The 25,518-nt window shown below is 35.4% G+C and overlaps 1 protein-coding gene across 2 annotated transcripts in view; it reads right to left on the bottom strand.

Annotated features, from left to right (window-relative positions):
* Nucleotides 1–25,518, bottom strand: part of DNAH11 (dynein axonemal heavy chain 11) — a 291,367-nt gene that overhangs the window by 174,553 nt on the left and 91,296 nt on the right. For both annotated transcript variants that reach the window (XM_074340834.1, XM_074340835.1), the window contains exons 31-36: nt 15,983–16,114; nt 13,494–13,654; nt 10,014–10,170; nt 9,751–9,896; nt 6,949–7,065; nt 2,143–2,281 (exon numbers count right to left, since the gene is read on the bottom strand). In XM_074340834.1, coding sequence (XP_074196935.1) covers nt 2,143–2,281; nt 6,949–7,065; nt 9,751–9,896; nt 10,014–10,170; nt 13,494–13,654; nt 15,983–16,114 — 852 coding nt within the window. The remainder of the gene's footprint in view (nt 1–2,142; nt 2,282–6,948; nt 7,066–9,750; nt 9,897–10,013; nt 10,171–13,493; nt 13,655–15,982; nt 16,115–25,518) is intronic.

Genomic DNA, 25,518 nt, shown 5'->3' with positions numbered 1-25,518 from the left:
AGATTTAAGAGGACTTGGTGACTCTCCTAAACATTTAAACGTTGCAAATAACTGCTAAAATAATCTTCACCATTTTCATTATGTTATTTGTTTGCTCAAAAGTGTGCGCTGATGCTCCTCCAGTCCATCCCTATGGCTTAGAAAATCATCTGTGAACTGTGTCCCTAAACCGCCCTCTGCAACTAAAATTGAACACGGCACCTTGAGCTGAGTTGCCGCTGAACTCCTGGATGGCTTAGTTGGTTGGAGCGCAGGCTGTCAACCACACCCCCTGCAACTAACAACGGCAATTGGACCTGGAGCTGAGCTGAGCCCTCCACAACTAAGATGGAAAGAACAACAACTTGACTTGGAAAAGTCCCGGAATTACACACTGTTTCCCAATAAAGTCCTGTTCCCCTTCCCCAATAAAATCTTTGGGGAAAAAAACAAACAACAAAAACATCTCTGTCCTGGCCAGATTTCTTTCCCTTCATCTCATCCATGACAGTTCTCATCCTGAGTTAGGAGACTCTTTCCTTGCCTGTTCTACCTTTTCTTCCAACACCTTCCTCTTGTAATTGGCTATTGGTGTCCTAGAAAGAATTAAAAAGAACTAAATTCAAATCTTGCTCCCACCACTTGTTAGCTGTGGACTATGAATAGGTTATTTCACTCTGTTTTCTTATCTGTAAAATGGAGCTAATAATACCAAATTCATAGACTTCTTATAAAGATTTAAAAAGATAACACATGGTACCTGTTCAATAAAGATTGGTCCCTTTCTTCCTTGAAACTATCATAATTTTTTCATCCTCCATTTCATTCCACTTTTTATTTTATGTAAACTAAATCTCCTAAATAAGTTCTTTGAAGTCATAAATCTGAGTGTTTGTTTAATTTGTCCTAAGGCTTATCCCCTTCATCATCGTCATAATAAAGATTCTACTTGCATACAGTAGATACTCACTAAGTACTTAAATTTTACTACTAGGAATTGCTACTAGTTGCAACTCCATGTTGCCTAGGGTCAATGACATTTTTTTCTTCTGACTTTTTCCCATTATAAAATTAAAGTGGGCTGATTAAAAAAAAATATTACAAACAAGAAGAAGGAGAAAAATTTAAAACACTCACAATCTTATTACCCAGAGACAAATGTTAAAACTCACAATGTATTTTCCAGTCACTTTATATGTATATGAAACACACGGTATAATATAAAACATGCAAATTCTAGATCACATCTTGTTTGGCATGCTGCTTTTCACATATAACTTGTCATAAACATTTTCCATATTATTAAATTTGATATGATTTCCCCACAGAATATAAACTCACAGTTATTAAAATGACAACATGAATTTCTCTTTCAGATTCCAAATTTCACCCCAACAATGGGTAACTTAAAATTAGTACATCTGGCAATACTGGTAACTGTATGGTTATGAATGTAGTGTTTTAACACTTTGATCCTGGAACAGCTGCAAAATACTGTCCCCAAGGATTAATGAAAGGTCATTAAAAGACCAACGTCAAGGTGGCCAAAAAGCTGAGTTTAAAAATAATGATGCTGATACATGTGTAATTTTTGTGGTACATCAGCAACTTCAGTGGAACTGCAAGAAGAAAATGACTGGAAAATAGAGAATAGTTAAGTTTTAACCATTTCAGAGACTAGGGAATTATACAACAAAAGTTAAATAAAAAAGGGTGGGGGGACTCTACTTTCAAATAAAGGATTACCAACAAATAAAAAAATTTCAATTTAACATTTTGAGGTGTTCTCCAGAAAAATTAACTTTTCTTCACTCACATGGACATTCCTGCCTTCCCTCACTAGACTATAACATTCTTATCAAGAAAAGGAGGAATCATAAAATTCCATTTATAATTATAACACTGGTCAAGTTTAAAGAAAACCACATAGCCCGTTGATAAAAACTATAAAGTACAAATTAAACATAAGCATTAAAATGTCTTGCTTAATTTTTTAAAAAATTAAAAATTGTAAAATATAAATTTTCAAAATTTTATGGAAAATATAAAATCACTCCTAAGTGTCTAATTATAATTTGAATGACAAATTACCTAGCACCCATATTTCCAAAGCTGTTTTAATGGGATGGAAAAACCAAGAAAAAGTGAAAAAAGACTCCTCACCTGCTTAGAGAGGAGCTCCATGCAAAGTGTGTACAGTGTAATGAACTTTCGGGCTAATGAGCGTGCATCCACAAAACCTTCAGCAACTAACATGATTTCACAGATTAGCTCAATGTCAGGGGCCACCATGGCACAGGGTCTGAAAAGTAAATATGAAATTGAGTTTTAAAATGTGATAAGGTGGTAAGTAGAAATTGCTGAAAATCAAGTAATTAATTCATACCAACATTCTAATCATTCCCAAGCAGGTCACAATTACCTCTGTCAATCACAGCTACCAAGACCCTTCACTTCACCTGAAAAAATGTCTGTTAGTTACTGGATACATAGAAGAAGATGGAAAGTCTAAAAATAGCAGAAGCACGGGTGTCTGCCGATTTCCATGGAATAAATATTTCCACCATGGCTGATTTCAATCCACCAACACTGAATGTGGAGCTGGAAAGAGCTTCTCAGTAGCACACCACCATATAGACACAATAGACATAAATAATCTAAGAGCATAAACATTCATAAAGTAGTCAACTAATTAGGAGCTGGTGAGTTTTGAGTATTTACCACCTTTGTTTTTAATGCAATTTATTTAATCAAAAGTTTATACAATTTAGTTTCTACTAGTGACTGTACTTACCAACCCACCTTAGAAAATCCATGAAAATTTAACCATCAGCTTTTTCATGCTCTTACATGTCATCTCTAGTGTACCACTACCAGAGGCCAGCTTGCACAGACTTTTGAGTGAAAATTTATAAAAAACATTGCTTCCAAATCCCCTTTCTTTTGGAGGGGAGCTGCCAAAAGTCCTCCCGAAGACAAGCGCTACCGTGTTTCCCCAAAAATAAGACCTAGCCAGACCATCAGCTCTAATGCGTCTTTTGGAGCAAAAATTAATATAAGACCTGGTATTATATCATATTATATCATATTACATAAGACCCGGTCTTATATTAAAATAAGACCCGGTATTATATTATATTATATTATATTATATTATATTATATTAATTATATTATATAAGACCTGGTCTTATGTCAAAATAAGACCGGGTCTTATATTAACTTTTGCTCCAAAAGACGCATTAGAGCTGATGGTCTGGCTAGGTCTTATTTTCAGGGAAACACGGTATTAACAGCAACACTTGAAAAAATTCCACTCAACTGAAGTCAAGTACCAAGAAGGAGTCAGAATAAAGAAGTTAACAAGCTTGTTATTTTAGACTTCTTAAAGTATACATTCCAAATATTTATCTACCTGTTTTTGTAAATATAATTACAGTCTACTTCCTACATATCTAATTTTTCATCCTAAACATCACCCACGGTCCCTTTCGATCTGTGTTATTGAGTACGTACTTCTGCCTAAGCTGGCCTCACATTTCCCCCACATTTTTTACTCTTTATCATATGATAAAAGTGGCCAAGATGAAGAGTAAATAGGAGAGAGAAAAGGCTAGCAAGTTTACTTAATTGATACTTACATTAATATTGACAACTAACAATTACCTAGAACCTTCTTCATGCCATATTGGATGCTAAAACTTTTCATGCACTCTCACTTAATTCTCACAGCTCAGTGTGGTGGCTACTCTTCTCACCTGTATTTTACAGAGGTGCAGACTTAAGGTTCAGGTAAGTACAAGCAGGTGCCTTAGGCCACACGGTGGGTACGAGGTGGAATCGTGATACCTTAAGGCTCGTGCATACTGCCTCCACTCATGAATATTGCTTTCATCATCCAAACTGTCCTTCAAGCTTTGCTGATAAAATACTAGCACCCCAACATAAACGATACTGCACTTAGTTAAACAAAACTGATGAAAACTTTACAAGACAATTTCAAATTTGAAGACCCAAATGAAAACATGTATGAGATGAATTGGGTTGCAAATGTAAAAAATACTGGAAAGATATATAATTTTCAAACGAAAATATTTTGTAATTAGTGTATTTATTTTCAGATAGTTACTCTCTAGATTTTTTTTCCAAGAAAAATAGACGTTATAAAATTGCTATGCTAGAGAAAGCTGCTATATGAGGAAAGGAAAACATTCAATAAAGGATGCTAAAATAACTGACTATTTGGAAAAAGAATTCTGTTTAAATGCTCATTTCATATCACCTATCAAAATAAGTCCTTAATAGATGAAGTACATTTAAAAAAATAACACTAGAAAAATTAGAAGAAAATACAAATGAAAACTGATTAAATATCTAGATGGACAGACAAGAAAAATTTAAGTTTAAAAGAACTGAAAGAAATCATACTAAAAATATAGAGCTTTTACGTTATATGTGAAGTAGCGTATTATTCTGAAGGCAGACTGTTAATGAAGATACATATTGCAAACACTAAAGAACTCTTATAAAATAAAACTGATAAGCCTTTAGCTCATCAAGGGAAAAAAAAAGCAAGAAGACACAAATTACCCATATCAGACATGGACTTCAGGACATCACTATAGATAATAAGGAAATGTCATGAACAAATTAATGCCAATAAATTCAACAATCTAGATAACATGGAGAAATTCCTTAAAATATGCAAGTTATCAAAACAAATTCAAGAAGAAATAAAGAATCTGAATGACTCCATACCTAGTAAAGAAATTGAATTCATCACTAAAAAGATTCCCAGAAAGAAAAATCTGGGCCCAGATGGCATAACTAATTAAGTCTAATAAATATTTAAGGGATAAATAATACCAATCCCACACAAACTCTTACTAAAATGGAAAAGAAGGGAACATTGGCCAACTCATTTCATGAGGTTACCATTACCCTGATGCCAAAACCAGGTGAAGATATTACAAGAAAACACACTACAGACCAAGATCCCTCATGGCACAGATTTAAAAATCCTTACTAGTAGCATATTAAGTCCATCAATACATACAAAAATAATATCTCCTGACCAAGTGAAGTTTATCCCAAGAATGCATTGTTGAACTGTTTAGCACTTGAAAAATCAATATAGTTCAGCACATTAACAGGAAAAAGAGAAAACCCATATGAAAACTATAAAACAAAACTTCTAAAACAAAACATAGTTGAAAATTTTTGCAACCTGGTGCAAATCAAATGTTCCTAACTAGGATAGAAAGAAAAAAAACCCATAAAACAAATTGATAAATTGTATTTCATCGAATTTAAAACTTCTATCTTAGATGGACACCACTAAGAAAGTGAAAACGCAAACACAAATTGAGAGAAAAACATTTGCAATATATATATTTAATAAAGGAACTATACGCAGAATACAGCACTTCATAAAAGATGGTATGGGAATAGCCAGTAAGTTACACAAAAAGATGTTCAACATCATTAGCCATCATGGAAATGCAAACTAAACCCTCAATGACGTATCTATTAGATTGGCTAAAACTAAAAAGGCTGACCACACCAAGTTTTGACAAGAATGAAGAGCAAGTGGAATTCTCATACATTGATGGTGAAAGTGTAAAATGATACAACCATCATGTAAACCACATTGGCAAATTCTAATAAAGTCAAACATACATTGGCCACGTGACTTAGCCATTCATATCTACCTAAAAGAAAATGTATGTTCACACAAAGATCATACATGAATGTTCATAGCAGCTTTATTCATAATCGCACAAACTGGAAACAACCCAAATGTCCATCAACTGGTGAATAGATAAACAAATTGTAATGTATGCATACAACAGAATACTAATTAGTAACAAAAAGGAATGAACTATTGACACACTCTAGCTTGGAGGAATCCCAAAACCATAAATGTTCAAGGTAAGAAGACAACACAAATGAATGCATACATATGGCTTCATTTACATCAACTCTAGGACAGACAAATTTAACCTAAAGTCACAGAAAGTACATCAGTGGTACTCCATATCTTGATTGTGGTAGTGTTTTCACCAACTAAACACTTAAATGGGTGCATTTTATTGCATGAAATTGTACCTGAATGTAGTTGATTTAAAATACACATAGTAGGAGGTAAACATAACTGGTTCAAATGCAATACCACAGGTTCTCTGACAGACTGTTAATAAGTGTATATATTGTTACAATATTTTTGGAAAGCAGGTCATCAATAGATATTTTAATCATTCACCGGTAATTCTATGTGTAGGAATCTCTCCTGGGTAATTATCTGAAATAAGGATAACTCTTTATGTAGAGGAATGTTTATAGCCTGCTATTTTATATTATAAAAAATTGAAAAGAAAAACATAAATATTACATGTCAGACAATTGGGAATGGCTAAGAATATTACAAAAAGGAGCCATGAGAGAGACACTTTTGGAGCTACATAAAACAGCATTTCCAAAGAATATTCAATAATATGATAAATGACTCGTCAAAATATTAAAAAAAGAACTAAATAAAATTATGCCTAACCCACCAACTTAACTCCATAAAATGTGAATTATAAAAGAGACTAGAAAGAAAGTATAACAATTATTATTTCTGGGTGGTGAAAGTGTAATTTTTTCTGTATTCTTTTCTGTATTTCCCAAATATTCTATAATTTGTGAAAATTATGTTTACAATAAAAATATCATTACGAAAGAGCTAGTATTAAATCTTCAAATGTACCATGTGACTTTTAAGTAAGGATTTTGAGTCTGGTTTCATATTTCAAAAGAGTTCATTTATCATGGTGTAAGTTCTCTCCATAAAAAGTGATCCCAAACAAAGAATAAGGGTTTTTCCACAGGAATTCTCAAGTATAAACAGTTTAACATTTAACAAGTGCAAACCAGCAACGTTAGGGGGCATGCGTGCTCCAGATGCTAAACTGCAAAGCATAACACTTGCCTGAAAAGAGCTTTGAGATTTTCTGGTAATTCTGTTCGACCAGCATATCCAGGGTTCATTGTAATAAATATTCCAACTGTTGGCTTCAGTGTGATAGCTTCCCCAAGAAATACAAATCTACCATAAAAAGAATGTTGATGAAATTAAATGTATTCGTTGAATATGAATGCACATTGACAAATGCAAACCACTGCCAAATGCAAACATTATTAGGAAGCTGTTTATTCTGTGTAATTTACTTTAAAATTCATAAGCATACATATCTTGAATATGCTTTGAAGCATGTTTATTAAAAATACACTCTCTTCCCCAAAGGAATTACTGATATGGGAAGTATTCTTTTATATTTCAGAATAGCCATAGGGAGCAAATTTATAAAAATGAGGACTTCACTGCTTTAACAGTTAAGGAAAGGTGATGCCATTTTTGCTTCAACATGGGTTGCAATTCCTTGAATGAGATACTGCACAGATACAGATTGCCCAGGCTAAGAGGAGAAAGGGACTCCTTGTTCAGTCTTTATTTTGTCTATTTGCTCACCCTCCCTCTCCCTGCCTTCCTTTCTCCCATCTAATAAAAAAGGGGATAATAATATCACCCACCTTGAAAGAGATTATGTATACAAATGGCTGAGAGTACAACGCCTAGAACATGGTAAATACTCAACAGATATTAGCTATGACTATTGCTAAGCAGTGAAAGATTTCCAGAAAGATTTGCAAGGGCCCAGTTAGGCTGCTGATGGCCAGGGCAACGCGATGGTAAAGGACTGTAGGAGGATAAGGAGAAAGATACTTTCAAATGGGGTAAATGAGACCAAGGATGAAGCTTTTCCCTGTTGAGAAAGGGGAGGGCTGAAGCAGTTAAGGAGCTGGGCCTATATCACAGAAGAAGGAGGGAAAAGGGCCAGCCACAATTTTTTGGAGTAAGAGCTTCTTAGGTACTAGATAATTAAGAGAAGGCTTTTGTATAGTCAGGGAAGAAAGGAGAAATCTTCATTCCTGGAATATCAGGCAGACAGACTGGGAGGGCTGTTTGGAGGAAGAGAGGTCATTGTGGTAGCTGGGTAACTGACTGCTCTTCCATTATACAGAGCAGGGATAACCGAAAGTCAAAGGTATGGACCTCAAGGAGGGAGAGCCAACTAGATGCGGGAAGGCTTCATTGTTTAGGCATGGTCCCATCTCTTAAATCCTTGAGTACAAACGGAATTTAATAAAACTCATGAAATCATGAAGGAGCCTAGCCGTCTCTCCATGGGCTAGCATGAAGATGAAGAGGTACAATTCACATACATGCAGACGTGGAGCCAGAAGAGACTATCGGCAACTATGGTTGGGAGTTTTCAGAAATCCTTGCATGGATCAGTTATTTAACCCTCCATAAGAAAGGATGGCCTCAAGTGACATCTGGGTTACATCACATAATAAGATTTTGACTAAAAGCTAATTAAGTATGTCTGGGAATGAACGAGGAAAGAACTTAACTTCTCTAACGTGGCAGTAGAGTAGGGACAGGAAAGGCAGCAGCTATCCGGTCATAGGAAAATGGCATCCCCGAGCCATGCGGTAGAAAGACTGGGAAATGTCCTAGGAGATGGAAATACGCATCCATACCTATAATAGCCGGCAACTTCTACAATAAGTTCACAGTTTCAAGGGCCCAGATGATCTTTCCCTGACGGGGAGAGTGTAATGTTCCTAGCTGAGCGAAATACCCTAACAAATGGGGGAATACATGGGTATGCCAGATAAATAAGATTGCACATATACCAAAAATGTTACAAAGAAAACCACAAATGTGTACTACAATACTTACTTCTCAAAGTAAACCAGCAAACCCTGTCGTGTTTTATCTTTTGCAGTGTGGTGTCATGTTGGGAAGTGGTTAGGTTCTGGATACATTTGGAAAGTTCTGGGCCCGAGTAACTGGAAGAATGTGAGGATGTAATGTACTGTGATGGGAAAACTAACAAAGCAGGTGTTGGTGGAAAGACCAGGATTTAGATTTTGGATATACTAAATATGAAAGGCCTCTGAGACATCAAGTGGAGTGTTGAGATGACCCAACGGGCACTGTCTATGTAAGTCTAGCTATTGGAGAAGGGAGGTCTGGGCAGCTGGTGGCCGCAGCCTACAGATGACACTGAAGGTCATGTGCTGGAGAAATCACCCAGGGAACAAGTATACACTGAGAAAGAAGACATCTAAAGATTGAGGACTGTGATATCCAAAATTAATGGGTCAGGAAATAATAATATTTAAAAAATAGCTAACACTGATGTGGTGCTTACGATATGTCAGGCATCTGTCCAAGTGCTTTACATGTAGTCATCACAGTCATCTACAACATAGGTACTGTGCTTTCCCCCATTGTAGAGATGAGAAGAAACTAGCAGAGGAACAGCCCTGAGGGAAGGAGAAAACTGGGAAGGTGTGGTGTCCTAGAACTCATCTGAAGAAACTGCGTCACACAGGAGGGAGGGACCAACCGTGTCAGATGTTGCCAGAAGGTCAAAGACGATCAAGATTGAAGGTGGATCACCAGAGTTAGCATTGTAGAGAGTGCTTATTTTTAAAGTTATTAACATAATGTAATAGACCTTTGTTGTAATCAACACTTAAAAAGCACTAATAAAAATAGGAGGTTACTCAAAATAATTATGCAAAATTAACCAGTCTCTCTTATTTTATCCATTTCATAGGACAGGGAGAGGCAGCAGAGACTGTGAAGGTGAAGTTTCTTGTGCATTATCCCGGTTACTCTACTTGTAACAATAGAGAAAAGCCACATGCTACTCACCTCCTTTTCTTGTTTCTGATGGCATCATGTATCATTTTCACTTGTACTGCCACCACTGACAGAACTTCCACAGAAATTCGATTGAACTCATCAAAGCAGCCCCAAGCTCCTGTCTGCACCAAACCCTTATAGATATTTCCTATGGACTAAATGATGGAGGGAGGCATTACGAATTTAACAGAAGAGGGGTAAGAACTATTATTGCGAATCATTCCAAATCAGGAATAATGTGGTTAGAATACATCACTGTATAACTAACTTACTTTATAGTCCATTTGCTCTGAACAGTTGAATACATACACCATCATGCCAAGGGCACGCCCAAGATCTTTGGTGGTTTCAGTTTTCCCTGTGCCAGCTGGGCCAGCTGGAGCCCCACTCATGGTTAGATGAAGTGATTGAGTTAAAGTAATGTAACACCTTGAAGCAATAGAAAATGCAAATATTACAGTCTAAGTGAGATTCTAGAACACATTAAGGGCAATACATTTTTTTTTTAAGTTTAAGAAGTCAAGATCTAGAATATGGCTGTAGCACAAAAATCAAATACATACTTTTGATTTGTTTGTGGCAATAATATAGTCAGAATGATATTTTTACATTGCATTTATTTTTTAGGGTGGTTGTTTAACAATAATAGAGAAAAAATGCATTACTTTATCTGTTTATTTGCCTCCTTTCCTTAGAGCTGTGTATTTGAATACAAATAACACTTGATTTGCAATGTTATTGAATTGCTGATATTTCTAGGTAAATATACTATTCCGGTACTATGGCAGATGACATCTCAAACTATTTTTTGTAAAACAAAAATAGAAGAGAAATCTTGGATTATGAATGAATTAAACATTGATTTCATTAAACTACTACTTAATGAATACATTGAGATGAGATAATGTAAATATATAAACACATAGTCTGCAAATAAATTATACCTATTTCAAAGTATAAAGCAAATATTCAAAGAGAGAATTTATTATATTAAAACGTACTTTAGGAATTCATTTTGGATGTGTTCCTACATGCATTTAAACTATGATAATACTTATTTTTGCAGGAACGTCTCAGCAGTTCTTAGACTAAGAAAAATTATACAAAGGCAGAACTTAATATTTGTAAAAGAACAAAAACCAACAAATCACAAGTACCTTATATGGGGTTTCTGCTGAGTTAGAAATTATTTTGGTCTTAGTACAGACAGCAGGTCTAGTGGAAAGACATATACATGGAGCTCAGAAGACCAGGGACTACTTTGCCAATAATCAGATGTTAATTTTATAAGCTTTTTTGATATCAACACACCCCAGTTTTCACTTCCATAAAATGAGGGATATATTAAGAAAGGTAAATGCATTGAAAGATTCGAAGTATTATGTAGATTGAAGCAATTACTTATAAAAATGGAAAGTGTTTCTATATTTTATGGCCATCGCATGTTTAAGTGCATCTTACGATGAAAACGGATTGGAAAGACCGCTGGACTAGAAATTACAGCACTTTTTGTAGTGAAGACTATCCCCTAATAACCTTTTCCTGAGGTTCCAAGGTTTGACTGGACATATGTTCACCTACCTGCTGCAGACCACATTTCCTACCTCCCTTCCAGCGACGATTGACCAACCTGTAACCAATGTGCCATGTGCTGAAATGATGTCTGCAAATTCTAAGAAAACATCTCCTTTGAGATGTTTCCTCTCTCCCACTGGCTGAAACACGTGTGGAAGCCAAGTTTAGCATATCGGACACTTGCCAGCCTTTACTGCTTGGGCACCCTCTCCTCTGGACTGTTACACAAGTAAGACATCAGCTTCCGTGTTATTGAAGCCATCATATTTTGGGTCTCAGTAACAGCAGCATAGCCTGCACCCTCCTAGCCAATCCACCTGTGTACCAGCTCAAGAATCTCAGTGACAAGCTGGTTGATGACCTAAGTTTCTAAACAGCCCATATCGTATGTAAGAAGAAGACGCTATCTGCCCTGCCTACCACACAAAAGAAAGACCAGCGGCAAATGAGATGTAGTGAAAATGTCTGAAAGGCATCACTGTGTTAATGTGAACAATTAGTAAATAATCCAGAGAATGAAATGGAATAGAAATGTACACAAGGTGGCCATCTTATGTAACACACTGTCAAAAGGAACATTCATTTTTCTTTCCTCTTCCAAATAAACCACAGAATGATTTTTTTAATTAAAAAGTTAATAAGCTATCAGTCCTCACATGCTGATAAACTTTAACGTGCCTCTACTCCTCTTATACCCTGTGTCTCTCTCCCCCCTTCTCTATTAATGAGGGCACACATACAGTAGATTCTTAGCATCTGTATTTTTGACCATTCTGAAGTGATTTTATCAAGTTACAAATCTGAATCTCTCCAACTGAAAGCAGTACATAAGTTAATTACAGAATTAAGATAGTGAACGTTGACTTTTAGTTAGAGACAAGTTAAAGAGAACTGAATTAGAGAAACAATTATAAAAGCCATACCATTTATCAATGATGAAATCATGAGCAGATTAACGTGTCAACAACAAGCACAAAGCTAGTGAGAGAATTTCGCCAACCTCACAGGACCACCATCACAACCCAGGTTACAGACTTATATTTGAGACTGTCTGTACTTTTCTTCCCAAGTAAACTGTACAGTATGGTGATACTGGATAATTGGGAATAGTCCTATGATCCTGAGTTGTAATTTCTCTTTCATGAATCCCAAGGATTAAGTGTGCTTCTCTACCAAGTAATTCAGCAGAGGTCAGAATACTAACCTCAGAATACTCTGAGAATTTCATGTCCATATGATGATATATCCTTAACTACACAATGTTCTGACCATGTATATATATTTACTTCGAGTCAAGTGGTAATGAACTTAGAGTAATGGTAACCCTTTGCCCTCTTGACATACTTGAGCTGCATTGGCTCTGGGTCTATCCCTTAAACTAGCCAAACTCCTTCTCACCTTAGAAACTTTGTGCTTATCTTTGCCTGTAACTTTCTGCCCCAGGATGTTTGCACAGCTGGTTCCTTGTTATTTATCATTTAGGTCTCAGCTCAAATGTCCTCTCACTCAATCTACCATAGTAGACTCTCCTTTCAAGATACTGTCTAACATATCAACCTGTTTTATTTTTGTCATAGCAAAATTTACCACCTAAAATAAATTTCATTATTTGTTCATTGTTCCTCTTCATTCCACAATCAACTAAAAAGTAGCCTGTGTGACAGCAGGCATCCTGCCTATTTCACTGGAACAGTACTTAGCAGGGTTCTCCACAAGTATCTATTAAATCATTTAATGGATCTACATTCACTCTTTTTTCTTCCTTTCACTGTATGTAATCCTTCAAAAATGAATGTGAACAGACAATTCCTATTTTTGCACTTCCAATAAAGAGATGCAGTGGGGGAGGTGGTTACAAATCTTGATATCAAGATGTTAGTCATGGATAACCAGAGAGAATGGATTGAGTGATCAAACATGCTGCCTTGAGCCATATTAATCTGATCATGATTTCATGATTTGAATACTATATAGCATCTGTCATTCTGCTTCTTCAATTTGGTTCTATGTAACTTGTTTCTAACTAAAATCAACATTCGCTATGTTACTTAATTCGTTCATTTACACATTGCTTTCATATGGTTTCCCAATTTGTTCATCATTTTCATTCCTTTCTTTTCAATGTCCCACATCTTTACCCATGGCTTGTTTTTTCCCATCTAATTCAACATTTGTACCTGTCTGTTAGAGGGGTGATCACTAGGCGAGGACTATTTCCTAAGTATTCATAGAAGTACTGGAACTGAGCATCGCAAATATTAACAAAGCAGTGTTTCTGGGTGTCCTCCCACCGATGACGGAGTTGAGACAGCCAAGCAAAAGCTTGGGGACTAATAACCTAAAAACATTAGATGATCATTACACATAGGACACAGGCAGTGTTGAGGCAACAAGCTTAATATACTAATCTAATCAACTCTATTGATTCACATTTTATTCCTAAAAATCTCAGAAAAGGGAAATCTCCTGCATGCTACTACAGATTTTAACTGCATATAAACAGCTGAATACTTAATAAGAAACAACATGTATAATTAAAGTCTTCATTTTTAAGAAGGCTTTTACTATAAAACAATATTAATTTGTTCAAGCAATGCCTTTTCCCTTTTTATGAATCACCTCAGGTGATTTGATCACTTTTGTAATATTATACTCATATCATCAAAATCAGATGAAAATATACACTCTCTATTAAAATGGCACATAATCCAAAATTTTTGAATGTCGGAAGTAAATTATATTTTCAACAAAGTCCATTCTAAAACCAGTCTGCTTTAGTATGGAGATTTCCCACTTTGTTTTTTATTAAATCAAATAATAGTATTTTTTTCATTGTTATTCTTTCCAATTTTACTCAATCCTATCCATTCTTCTTCCAGCTTGAAAAAAAATAAATCCAATCTCTTTCAAGATGCATGTAACACTAGGATTTTTTGAGAATCACTTGAAGTTACCAAAATTATTGTCTACTAATTTGTCTGATGTCTACACAAGTCTTAACATTGCACTTCTCAGTGTATTAGATGATCAGGAATTAGACAAAGTTTCTTTTAGTACAAAGTAAAGGACATATTTTAAATCATAATTTATCCTACTACAAGCAAATCACCACTGATAAAACATAATAAAATATGTAAGAAGGTACAAAGTCACACTCAAAGAGTAGTTATCAGTGGTTCATTATCAAAATGAGAATACATGGTAAGTGGGGTTTTCCAAGGATCACTTTTGGATTAGCAATTATAAAACATTTTTCACTAATGGTCCCGAACCTGGATCAAAAAGTATTTTTAAGTTTATCGCTTACACGAAGAAGCATTTGCTTGCACTTAGTGGAGGAAATTAAAATTCACATTGATTTTAATAACTTGAGAAAGAACTAGAAAAATAACAGAAAACATTTCACAATAGATACATGCATTCAAACTGTGAATTGCATTGTTTTAGTACCACCCCCCGAAAAAAACAAAAGGGATTTGGAGGAAATAGGTGATCGGCATGATACATGAATGCTGTTCAGTAGACAAGCATATCTGACATTTGTAAGTAGGAACATATTTTGAAAAGGGGATGAGAAAATTCTCCTTTCACATTAAACATTGCCAGTATTTAAGGACATATGGACTTTTTAAAGGGTTTAGAGGCTAACTAATGCACTCAAAGGATTGGAAAATAACTTCTTTAAAGAGTAATTGGGGGTGGCTGGTTAGCTTAGTTGGTTAGAGCATGGTGCTAATAACACCAAGGTTACTGGTTTGACCCCCGGATGGGCCACTGTGAGTTGTGCCCTACTTAAAAAGAAAGAAAGAAAGAAAGTTGTTTAGCCTTGAAAGGAAAAAACAAGGACTAACCAACATTTCCCTTTCTTCAAAAGGAAAATAATCAAAGACACATGAAGATGGTTTAAATGACACAAATCTTATTACTGTTGGAGGGGTAAGCCACAGAGATGATAGCCACTGACTGATGGACCAAGAGATTAGGTGCAGAGAGAGGCCAGAAGACAGAGAAATAAACATGGTGACATCTCGTGGTTCTTCCATCCTGGGTTAATTTTTGGATGTTCTGAATTAGAGGCTCCTGAGTTGGCAAAACCCTTTGGGATATCACTTTAGATAACTCTCATAAGGATAATACTAATATGTCAGCTAATCCAAATCAAACTCACCCAAAGGAAGTTCAACTAACTTCTCAGGACGAATTAAAATACACAAACTTTAAAAACAAAACAAAACAGTGATTTTCTTAGAAGTACTCTTGACAATAAACACCAATTTTTATTGGACATGAGAGATTTTATTCTTCTCTGGGCAGATTTTATAGATATATAAATCAGTCCCTTAAAAGGTAAGATCATCATGTTTTCTTTTTATTTATTTCTTAAATTTATTGGGATGACATTGGTTAGTAAAATTATATAGGTTTCAAGAGTACAATTCTGTAATACACCATCTATATATCACATGTGTGTTCCCCACCCAGAGTCAGGGCTCCTTCCATCACCATATATTTGACCCCCTTTACCCTCATCTACTACCCCCCTCCCCTCTTACCCTCTTGTAACCCCCAAACTATTGTCTGTGTCTATGAGTTTTTGTTGGTCTTATTCAGATAAACATCACTTTTAGGAAACAACAAACAATACATGAAATCTCTATGAACTTGCCTTCTGAGAAATAAGTTTTGCCACCACATCTCTGGCATGGACATCTATGGTGCAAATTGTCATGATCTTCTGCCGGTCTCCAGGTAGAAGTTCTCCCAGCAAAAGTGCAATCAATGTATTCAACTGAGAAATCTAGAAGGAATTTTTTTTAAAGGAGGTAAGTGTTACAAATACAGAATCTAACAGTCTTGGTATTTGAAAAAAGCCCTTTAGCTTACAAAATAATTTCAAGTGTTATTTCAGCTGGCCTTCCAACAACCTGGGGGTAGGAGATGGAGGGAGAGATGTCATTAAATAATTTAAATAGTATAAATATTATTACCTACTTTGAGCTAAGACTCAGAGAAGACAGGTGAACCTGTGAGTAATGACAAAGCCAGAGGTGGAAGCAAAGTTTCCTGGCTGCACTGAGCTGACTCTCCACCCTGATGAAGATCCAGTCTATAACCTGGTTGAAATAGAAATGACTATTTTAAAAGGTCAAATTGAGCTAACTTCTATACAAGTGTAGGAAGAGGTAAATATCAAGTGCTTTATTGGTTTTGTTTTTTTAGTTTGTTTTTGTTTGTTTTGGGGGGTTTTCTTGCATAGGAGAAAGTGATGATTCCTGAGAAGATATTTAAAATGTAGAACTGAAGACTATCCCATCTAATTCTTCTTATTTGCATCCCTATCCTTGTTTAGTTCCACCAATTTCTTAGATCAATATTTTTCAAACTACTGGTCTTTTTTCATAAAATAGAAAGAAATGGAATGACATGGAATAGAATGGAACAGAAAATGTTGCATTACAGAAGTAAGGGTATATATTGTTTTATGAAACTTTATTTCAGTTTCAGACTTTTGAGTGCACTATATATATATGATATAAGATATTTCTTATTATTAACTGTGGTCAGAAAGGTTTGAAAGGTACTGTCTTAGGTGGTCATTTTGTTAGCATTCTTATTTACACAAAACAGTGCAGTCTTACTCAAGGCTTATTAGCAAAAAACAAACAAACAAACAAAAACCTGCAGGCTATTTCATTCCAGAGTAGCATATTATACAATACTGGTCCCTTTTCCTTTTAGCTCTGCAAAGGATAATTATAAACTGTTAGCTCCTGAGAGAGTTGGTAATAAGTGAATATGACATATCACCAGAGGCTCTCAAACATACTGTCAAAAACATGTTCCCTATGGTACTATTATCACATCCCAGAAAACACCAAACACTGCAGACTTCCCTGAGATGGCTGTGCAGCTGAACTGGAGAAGGTTACGTAACTATAGTAAGAATGGAGAAAGCAGGCAGGGAGACGATAACCATTACATTAAATGAGAAAGTAGAATGTGCCAGGCACTGACTAAGCATACTGCCTATAGTCTCATTCATCTTCGCAACAATCTATTATCATCCTAATTTTGCAGATGAGGAAACTGAGTCACAGACAGTGACCACATTTGCCAATCTGGGGAAGGGGAACTCAAACCCAGTCTGATTTCAGAGCATGAGCTCTTACAGGTCACATCACATCGATTCCCTTGTACCAGCTTCCACAAGACCAACCCACCCACCACCTTCAAGTTGGAGAAACTGTGGCTGGACAAGAAGCATTCCAGATAGACTTAAAATCAAACACATCAGAAATCTGGTTCAAAAGAATAAAAAACATGTAACGTAGACATTCAGAATATTCAACAGCCTTAAAAGCATTAATCTACTATTAATACCTTCCACCTATAAGATGTAGTTACATTGTAACAAAAGCCAAGGCGATCATTATTTCACGTATGCCATGTTCAAGGCGCATCATCCCCATGATGGCCAGGTCTGTGTCTGTCTTGTTCAGTGCATTATCCCCAGAGCACTGAGGAGCGAGCTGTCTAACAGGAGGTGCTCAAGAAAGAGAATCTACACATGCTCCACGTGGTTTTCCCACAGAGGGCCAGCTTGCTTCGTGGAATGACGGTGAGCTCACCATCAACGAGGGTGTCAGCCAGACAAAGCAACGGACTCAAGATCAGAAAGAAGAGCTGGCTCCAGGTATGCAGTGATGACTGATCCTCAATTTTGTCCTGACCCAGCTCCGGCGGCATATGGTACAAAGAAAGAGGCCATGTACCTGAACTCAAGAGCTACGTCCCTAAATACTATAGGTTTAAATAAGACAACACAGGAAGCACATTTTCCTTGCAGCAGCAGAAGCAATGTGACTTCACTGGCATCAGGCATGGCCCATCTCCCAATCTAGGGGCACCGAAGCCATGCTGGAAAGCCACTGGAAGGAACCCCTCGGTAGAAATGTGGAGTTTGTAGTCCTCCGTTCAGCAAACAAAGTGAACATACAACATAACAAACTGCTATAGTACTTTGAGGGTCAGCTACCAAAACCCTCAATCCCTTTCCAACTGGCCAAAATGCAGAAATAATGTTCTTTTTGTTTTAAAACAATAGCAACAAGGATCTCTAATCCTGAAACCCACCAATGTTTCAATTTCGGCAATATGGTAAACAATGGGTTTTCCTTGCCATCAGCTAGAGTAAAGGGAACTGCCAAAGAGACCAGGCTCCACACTTGTCCACATTACCAGGGCCTGTGTTACGGAATCCCAGTTTGTTACCTTCCTTTCCCATGTTCCCACTTCACCTGTAATCATATTGCTAAAACTACCAGCATAATATTGAGCAATGAATGTCAGAGATCATGAGCATAATTACCTCATTCTTGACACTAATGGAAATGATTCTAGTGCTTCACCACTTAAGCATGCTTTTCTCTGCAGATTTCTGGAAGATATTCTTCAAGTTATAAAGTTTCCTTCAAATGCTTACATTAGAAAAAGAAAAAAGGTGTAAAATCAATCACCTAAGCTCCCACCTTAAGAAACTTGAAAAAGAGGAGCAAATTAAACTCCACGTAAGTAGAAGAAAGGACATTAAACAAGATAAAGCAGAAATTGGTGAAATAGAAAACAAACAATAGAAAAAAAAATCAAAGTCAAAGATTAGCTCTTCAAAAGCACAAATAAAATTGATAAACACCTGGAAGCCTAAGTAAGAAAAAAATGAAAGAAAACCCAAATCCTCAATCCCAGGAATGAAACGAGGACATGTGGCCAGACCCTTCAGACGTGCGAAGGATAATGCTGAGATCCTCATGTTGATTCCATTTGAAAACTTACATCCCAGGTGGGCAAACTTTTTCTGCAAAGAGGCAGACAGTAACTGTGTTAGGCTCTGCAGGCTACATGGCCTCCATCACGACTCCACTTGGCTGATGGAGTGTGAAAGCAGCCAAAGACATAGGCACTGGGCCAGATTTGGCTGGAGGGTTGTAGTTTTTGCCAGCCACTGACTTAATGAAATGGATAAATACCTTGAAAAATGCAAATTTCCAACACTGACACAGGAAAAAAGGTCACAAAAAAGCTACACAGCAGCATACATGTAAAAGAAAAATCAATTTATAATTTTTTAAATGTTCCTCAAAGAAAACTCTAGACCCAGATGGCAATACCAGTGATTTCTATCATGAACTCTTTCATAAAATAGATGAGACTGTAATACTTTACCATTCCTTTTAAGGAGCATAATACTGATCCTCAAACCTGGCAAAGATATTGTAAGAAAATTATAGATAAATATCCCTTATGAATGAACATAAAGGCAGAATTCCTTGATACAATATCAGCTAAGAGAATCCAGCAAAAAATATATACACATATAAAAGATAATATGTCATAACCAAGTGAAGTTTATTTCAGAAATGCAAAGTTGGCTTAGCATTCAAAAATTCTCCCCAGTAGTCGCTTTATAAGGTATATAAATGTGTAATCGCTATGCTGTATACCTGAAACTAATATAATACTGAATGTCAACTGCACTTGAAAAATAAATTTTAAAAAACTCACCACAGTAACAGAATAAGAGAGGCAAACCACACGAATGTCTCAACAAATTTGAAGAAGGTTTGTTGCCTCTTTGAGATAAAAAACTCTCAGTATGTAGTAAGGGAAGAGATTTTCCTCTAGAAAGGGCATGTACAAAAACCTATATCTATTATCACATTTAACAGTGAAACACTATTCTTCTCTAAGACTGGGAATAGGGAAGGATGTCTCTCTACTTTTAGTCAACATTGTACTGGAGGTCCTAGCCATTTCAACAACTCAAGAAAAAAAAATAAAGGGCAAAAAAGAATGAAAGACAAGAAGTAAAACTGTCATTATTTACAGATGATATGTTTATGTACATACAAAGCCATATGAAAACTATAAAAAAACTATTAAAACTAGTAAACAAATTTGGCAAAGTTCCAACATACAAGGTGCATAGTTAAAAATCAATATATTTCTACATACCAGCCACAAACATTGGAAAATAAAATTTAAAAATTAATGTAGCATACATTTGCAACATCAAAACATATGAACAATCTAAAAGTAAGTCTAGCAAGAAATGTGCATGACATCTACATTGAAAACTACAGAAAAAATGGCTGAGAGAAATTAAATAAGACCTATATCAAGAGATACACCATATTTTTGGATTATAAGAATCATCATTATTGAGATATCTATTCTCCCAACATTTCTATTTGTATTCAATGTCATCCCAGTTAAAATTTCATTAGGCTAGGATTATTAAACTTTTAAAAATAAACAGATGAAATTTATGTAGAAATAAAAGGAACCTAAACAATTTTGGAAAAAAAAAAAGAACAAAGTTGAAGGCTATATTTACCATGATTACAAGGCTTACTATAAAGCTACAGTGATTAATACAGTGTGGATTTGGCATGAAGATAGAAAGATAGATCAATGGAACAGGAGAATCTGGAAACAGACCCACATATATGCAATCATTAGACTTTTGAGCAAGGTGCCAAGTTAATTCAATGGAAAAAAAAAAGATACATGGATCATAGATCTAAATGAGAAACCCAAAACCATAAAGCACCTAGTAGGACATAAGGGAATTCTTCATGACATTGAGATCAGCACGAATTCCTTACACATGACATAAAAATGATCAATCATAAAATTTTTTTTTATATACTGTACTACATCAAGATTAAAAATTCTACTCACAAAATATACCATTAATAAAATGAGGAGTCTATTCATTTCCTGGAAAAGGACTTATACCCAAAATAAAGAAATCTTACAACCAACAATAAAAAGACAAACATCCCAATTAGAAAAAAAGAACTGAGAAAAATATTTGAACAGATACTTCACAGGAGAAGATACACGAATGCCAATAAACACATGAAAAGTTGTTCAACATCTCTGAACATTAGATATAAGAAATTAAAACCACAAGAAGATACAATTTCACACCCACTAGAATGGCTGAAATTGTAAATATAACACCCAATACTGGCTAGTACATGAAGCAATTAGAATTCCATCACATTTGTTAATGGGAATGTAACAATGGAGACCTGCATGGCAGTTTCTTAAATGGTTAGGTACCTCCCTATGATCCAGTAATTTCATTTTTAGGTTTTTACTCAGGAGAAATGAATATATGTCCACAAAAAGACTTGTACAGGAATGTTTCAGGCAGCTTTAGAAATTATAGCTCCAAACTGGAAACTCAAATGTCAACTAACAGCATAAACAAAGTGTAGTATATTTGTACAATGGAATACTAAGTAATAAAATAGAGTGAACTTCTAATAAATGCAACATCAATGACTCCCAAAAAAATGTTTGCTGAAAAATGGGGAGGATCTGAGGTTATACTCTATCTGAATGCTAAGTTAGGCTGACGCAGATTCATGGATGCTGGCAGAAGGCACAGAGACTCCTGGGTCGCAGATAAAAGACAGTTTATTAGTCACAGCAATAGCACTGAGTAACATCAGAGTATCAGTATTTGCACCAGTCCCCAACCCCAACTTTCAAAGGATAACCTGAAAACAGCCATTCGATGCATGCAGTGAGTCATGTTACAGTAGAGGAACCCTCAGTTTGGGGAGCCCAAATGTTTTATAAGAGATAGTAAGTATGCTTGACCTTCGCCCTAGAAGGAGATATTAACTTTATTATACTGGACAGTTAATCAACTTGCCCTTTGCTCTGGAGAGAGACACTATTTCTACCTTCCAAGGATGTTTGCTATACAAACATCCATGCAAAGATGGTCTAGAACAAAGGCAGTCAGTACTTCTGCTTGTACAAAATGTGAGACCCACAAAGATTGTCTCCCAACAGTCAAGTGAAAAAGGTCGAAAAAGGATGTGCTAATTTGTAAGAATGGCCAACAAGTTTATTAAAACTTTATAAAATGAATAAAAGTCTTTTCTTTTTTTTCTACACTCTAGAACATGGATGTAACATGTTGATCAATACGGATCGAACATGGCATTTATCTGTTCTTTAAATGTCTGACAAAACCATTGGAAAAGAGCTCTATTTAGGTGGATCTATTCATGTTTAACTACCTTGATTACCATTTGAATTATTTCTGTGGTTACTGGTCTACTCAAGTTTTCCACTTCACTTTGAATCAATTTTTAAAACAGTATTTATATAAAATCTTCCATTTAATTTAGATTTTCAACTTAAATCACAAGTAGTTGTTACAGAGATTTTTTGTTTGTTTGTTTGTTTTTAGCTTTTTAAAAATCTCTTTATCTTAGAGGTTATGTTTCCTTTCCCTAGCCCTTTGTCCTCTGAACTGCAAATCTTTTTCAGTGTTATTGGTCTGTTCAAAGAACCAGTTCTCAGGATTGAATCAGATTGGACACTTACAGCATATATGAGCAACAAATCCCGTTTTCTCTTACCTCCATCTGCCACTGTAAGGATCTTGAGTTACTTTAGGATTTTTTCTGCTTATGTTTCTAGAACAGGGGTTAGAAAACTACAGGTCATGAGCCAAATTTGGCTCAATACCTGTTATTATAAATAAAGTTTTATTGGAATCCAGCCATGCCCATTTCTTTAAAAATTGCCTGTGGTTTCTTTCCTACTACAACAGCAGAGATGAGTAGTTGAGAAAGAGACTTTATGACTCTTAAAGACTAAAATCTTTACTATTTTGTCCTTCAGAGAATAAGTTGGCCAACCCTTGCTCAATAGAAAAGACATAGTGATGGCAGAAGTCCTCAATAAAGTCTCATTTGGTTTATAAAGAATTTATCCGAGCTTTATCCTGAGGACAAATGCACCCAACAGATAATCTTTTGGGATGTACAGGAAAAAGAATGGTTCCAATTGTCCATCTCTTCTACATTTAATCCTTACCACTGACCATGATGGACCCAAAATGCTTTTTATGTTTACTGCCTCTGAGTTTGTAATTATTCTGGAATCACACTGGGACACAATAGGCTTATTGTTGCAATAGCTTCCTCTTTTTTGTATATTTGAAGTGTGATTTTCTCTGCTCTTAGTTATCAGTTCAAAGTCATCCGTTGTCTGACTTCTATATATACCTCAAATTATCTAGTCCAGTATTTCCAAGAACAATATGAGTTTTTTTTCATATAACTTATTTGTCGTTCAATATAATTTTTGATGAGAGGGCAGGTAGAGAGTTTGTGCTGTGCTTATGATTTCATGGGTTCCTGCTATATTACGAAGCATGAGGCAACCAGATCACACTTTCCTCAAAGGAAAAAAAAAAAAAGACGTGTGTCCAATAATACGCTAGGTAGCTGCAGGCTTCACAGGCTTCCCTATTCAGGTAACAGAGTCAGGACAAGATAAGAACGCCATCAACACGGTATTCAATTTGCTTTTCAAAGAATGTCTCAATCAGTGACTGAAAGTGAGGCCAAAAATTGGCTCTACACAGCACAATGAGAGTCTCTTTCTTACGCATACATCTTTGTGGTGGGGAGGATGGATGGTTAATGAGGAAAGTTTTATATTGCTAATCTTGAGTCTTATTAAAATATGTGGGTAATGTCACAGCACATTAGCTACTAGTTTTTTTATAGTCCAAAATGCTTCCATCTCTTTCTTTGATTATTTTCACAAAGCTCAATAATAAAGGAAGAGTGGGAACACTTTCTGACCAGATCCCAAGTCTCCAACATACTTTTGCCAAGGAACCTTCAAACCTGATAAATTATATTTTTCATATTTTCAAAGACTCTGGCAAGGCAAGAAAATGCAGTATTTTTGCTTTTAATCCCAACACTATCTAACATACAATCACAATAGGTCTAGGAAAAACAAAATAGTTTAAAAGAATTCTCTTAGATTATTTATCTCATTACAATTTGGACATGACAACTAAGGAAAGAAATTACTTGTTCAGGCAGATCATCAATTATAGCCAACTCTGATCTCAGTTTTAAAATTAAGCTATTTTAAAGGAATAAAGTTCATTTTAAAAACTGCTCACAGTATTAGCAAGACTAATTTTAATTAAAAACAAACTCCAGCTGGTTACATCCATTTTTAAAGAGAGAAAACTAAAGGAGTTTTCATCTGGATACACATACTCTCATGAACTAAACTACAGCTTGACAGGACTCAAATGTTTGCTTCTGTAATGCGTCTATTAGTATCAGTTGCAAAACTGAAATACTGCATTGAAGGCATTTATTGGCTGGTCTGTCAAACATTTCAATTCGTGTTAGAAGTTTTTTTAAAAAAAATTACTTTCCTTTTCTTTCCTTTCTATAATACATCTGGATTTTTCTCCTTCTTTATCTTTAATAATAAATCAAGACATTGAAAATAACAAAGTTGATATAAATAAAAAGTGTTCATAAAATATTACTTACTATTTTAAGCAATGAAATACTCTAATCATTACAAAAATGATAAATTGGAGGCACGGAAGAATTAAACAGGAAAAACATTAGAATAGATTAAGTAGAAATATGTTTGTTAAAAGATTTACGTTTGAGCAGAGATTGATAATAGCTGACATTGAAGACTGGATAGTATTTTAATTAAGTATTTAAAAATATCTTTATTTAAATATGTCGTGAGAATATAGTGAAAGCATAAATATCAATAAATTAACCAGAAAGTTATTTTTGTAAGCATAGTAGAATTCTTTGCAATTTAACTAATTATCTCAGTGATTTAAGTCCAGTGTAAAAGTGTAACTACTTAGTTTCCTCATACAAATGGTATCAACTAGAATTGCAGAGACATTGCCTTAGGAGGAAGCCAGCCACTTTCAATCCAATGATCCCAAGCCTACTAAATACAAACCAATGCCCCATTTTCCAAAAGATGTAACATCAAAAAGAAAATATTTTTCTCCAAAAACAAGTAATACAAAAACATCTTCAGTAACCTAAGTAAGTTAGGTGGTCTCCACCCAAGATTTAAAAAAGCAAAATTAAAAGGAATAAGCAACACACTCTAAAACTTAAAATTCTTGAATGTGTTACAAGTATCCTTCACTATCCAAATCTGTTTGATGTTTAAGGCACTGAGTTAAAAGTACTGCTACAAAGAGAAGCAATGGGAAGTTGTGGAAAGCATTCTGGAGTCTGCTGGCCCTGCCAGTTTCACTTACAAATTGTGCAACATTGGGAGAGTCACTTAGTGTCCCCAGACTCAGCCTTTCTC

The sequence above is a fragment of the Rhinolophus sinicus genome, linkage group LG09 (genome assembly GCF_036562045.2).
Source record: "Rhinolophus sinicus isolate RSC01 linkage group LG09, ASM3656204v1, whole genome shotgun sequence".
Classification (NCBI taxonomy): domain Eukaryota; kingdom Metazoa; phylum Chordata; class Mammalia; order Chiroptera; family Rhinolophidae; genus Rhinolophus; species Rhinolophus sinicus.
Note: the sequence above shows the minus strand (reverse complement) of the source record. Positions and strands in the feature narration are given on the sequence as shown.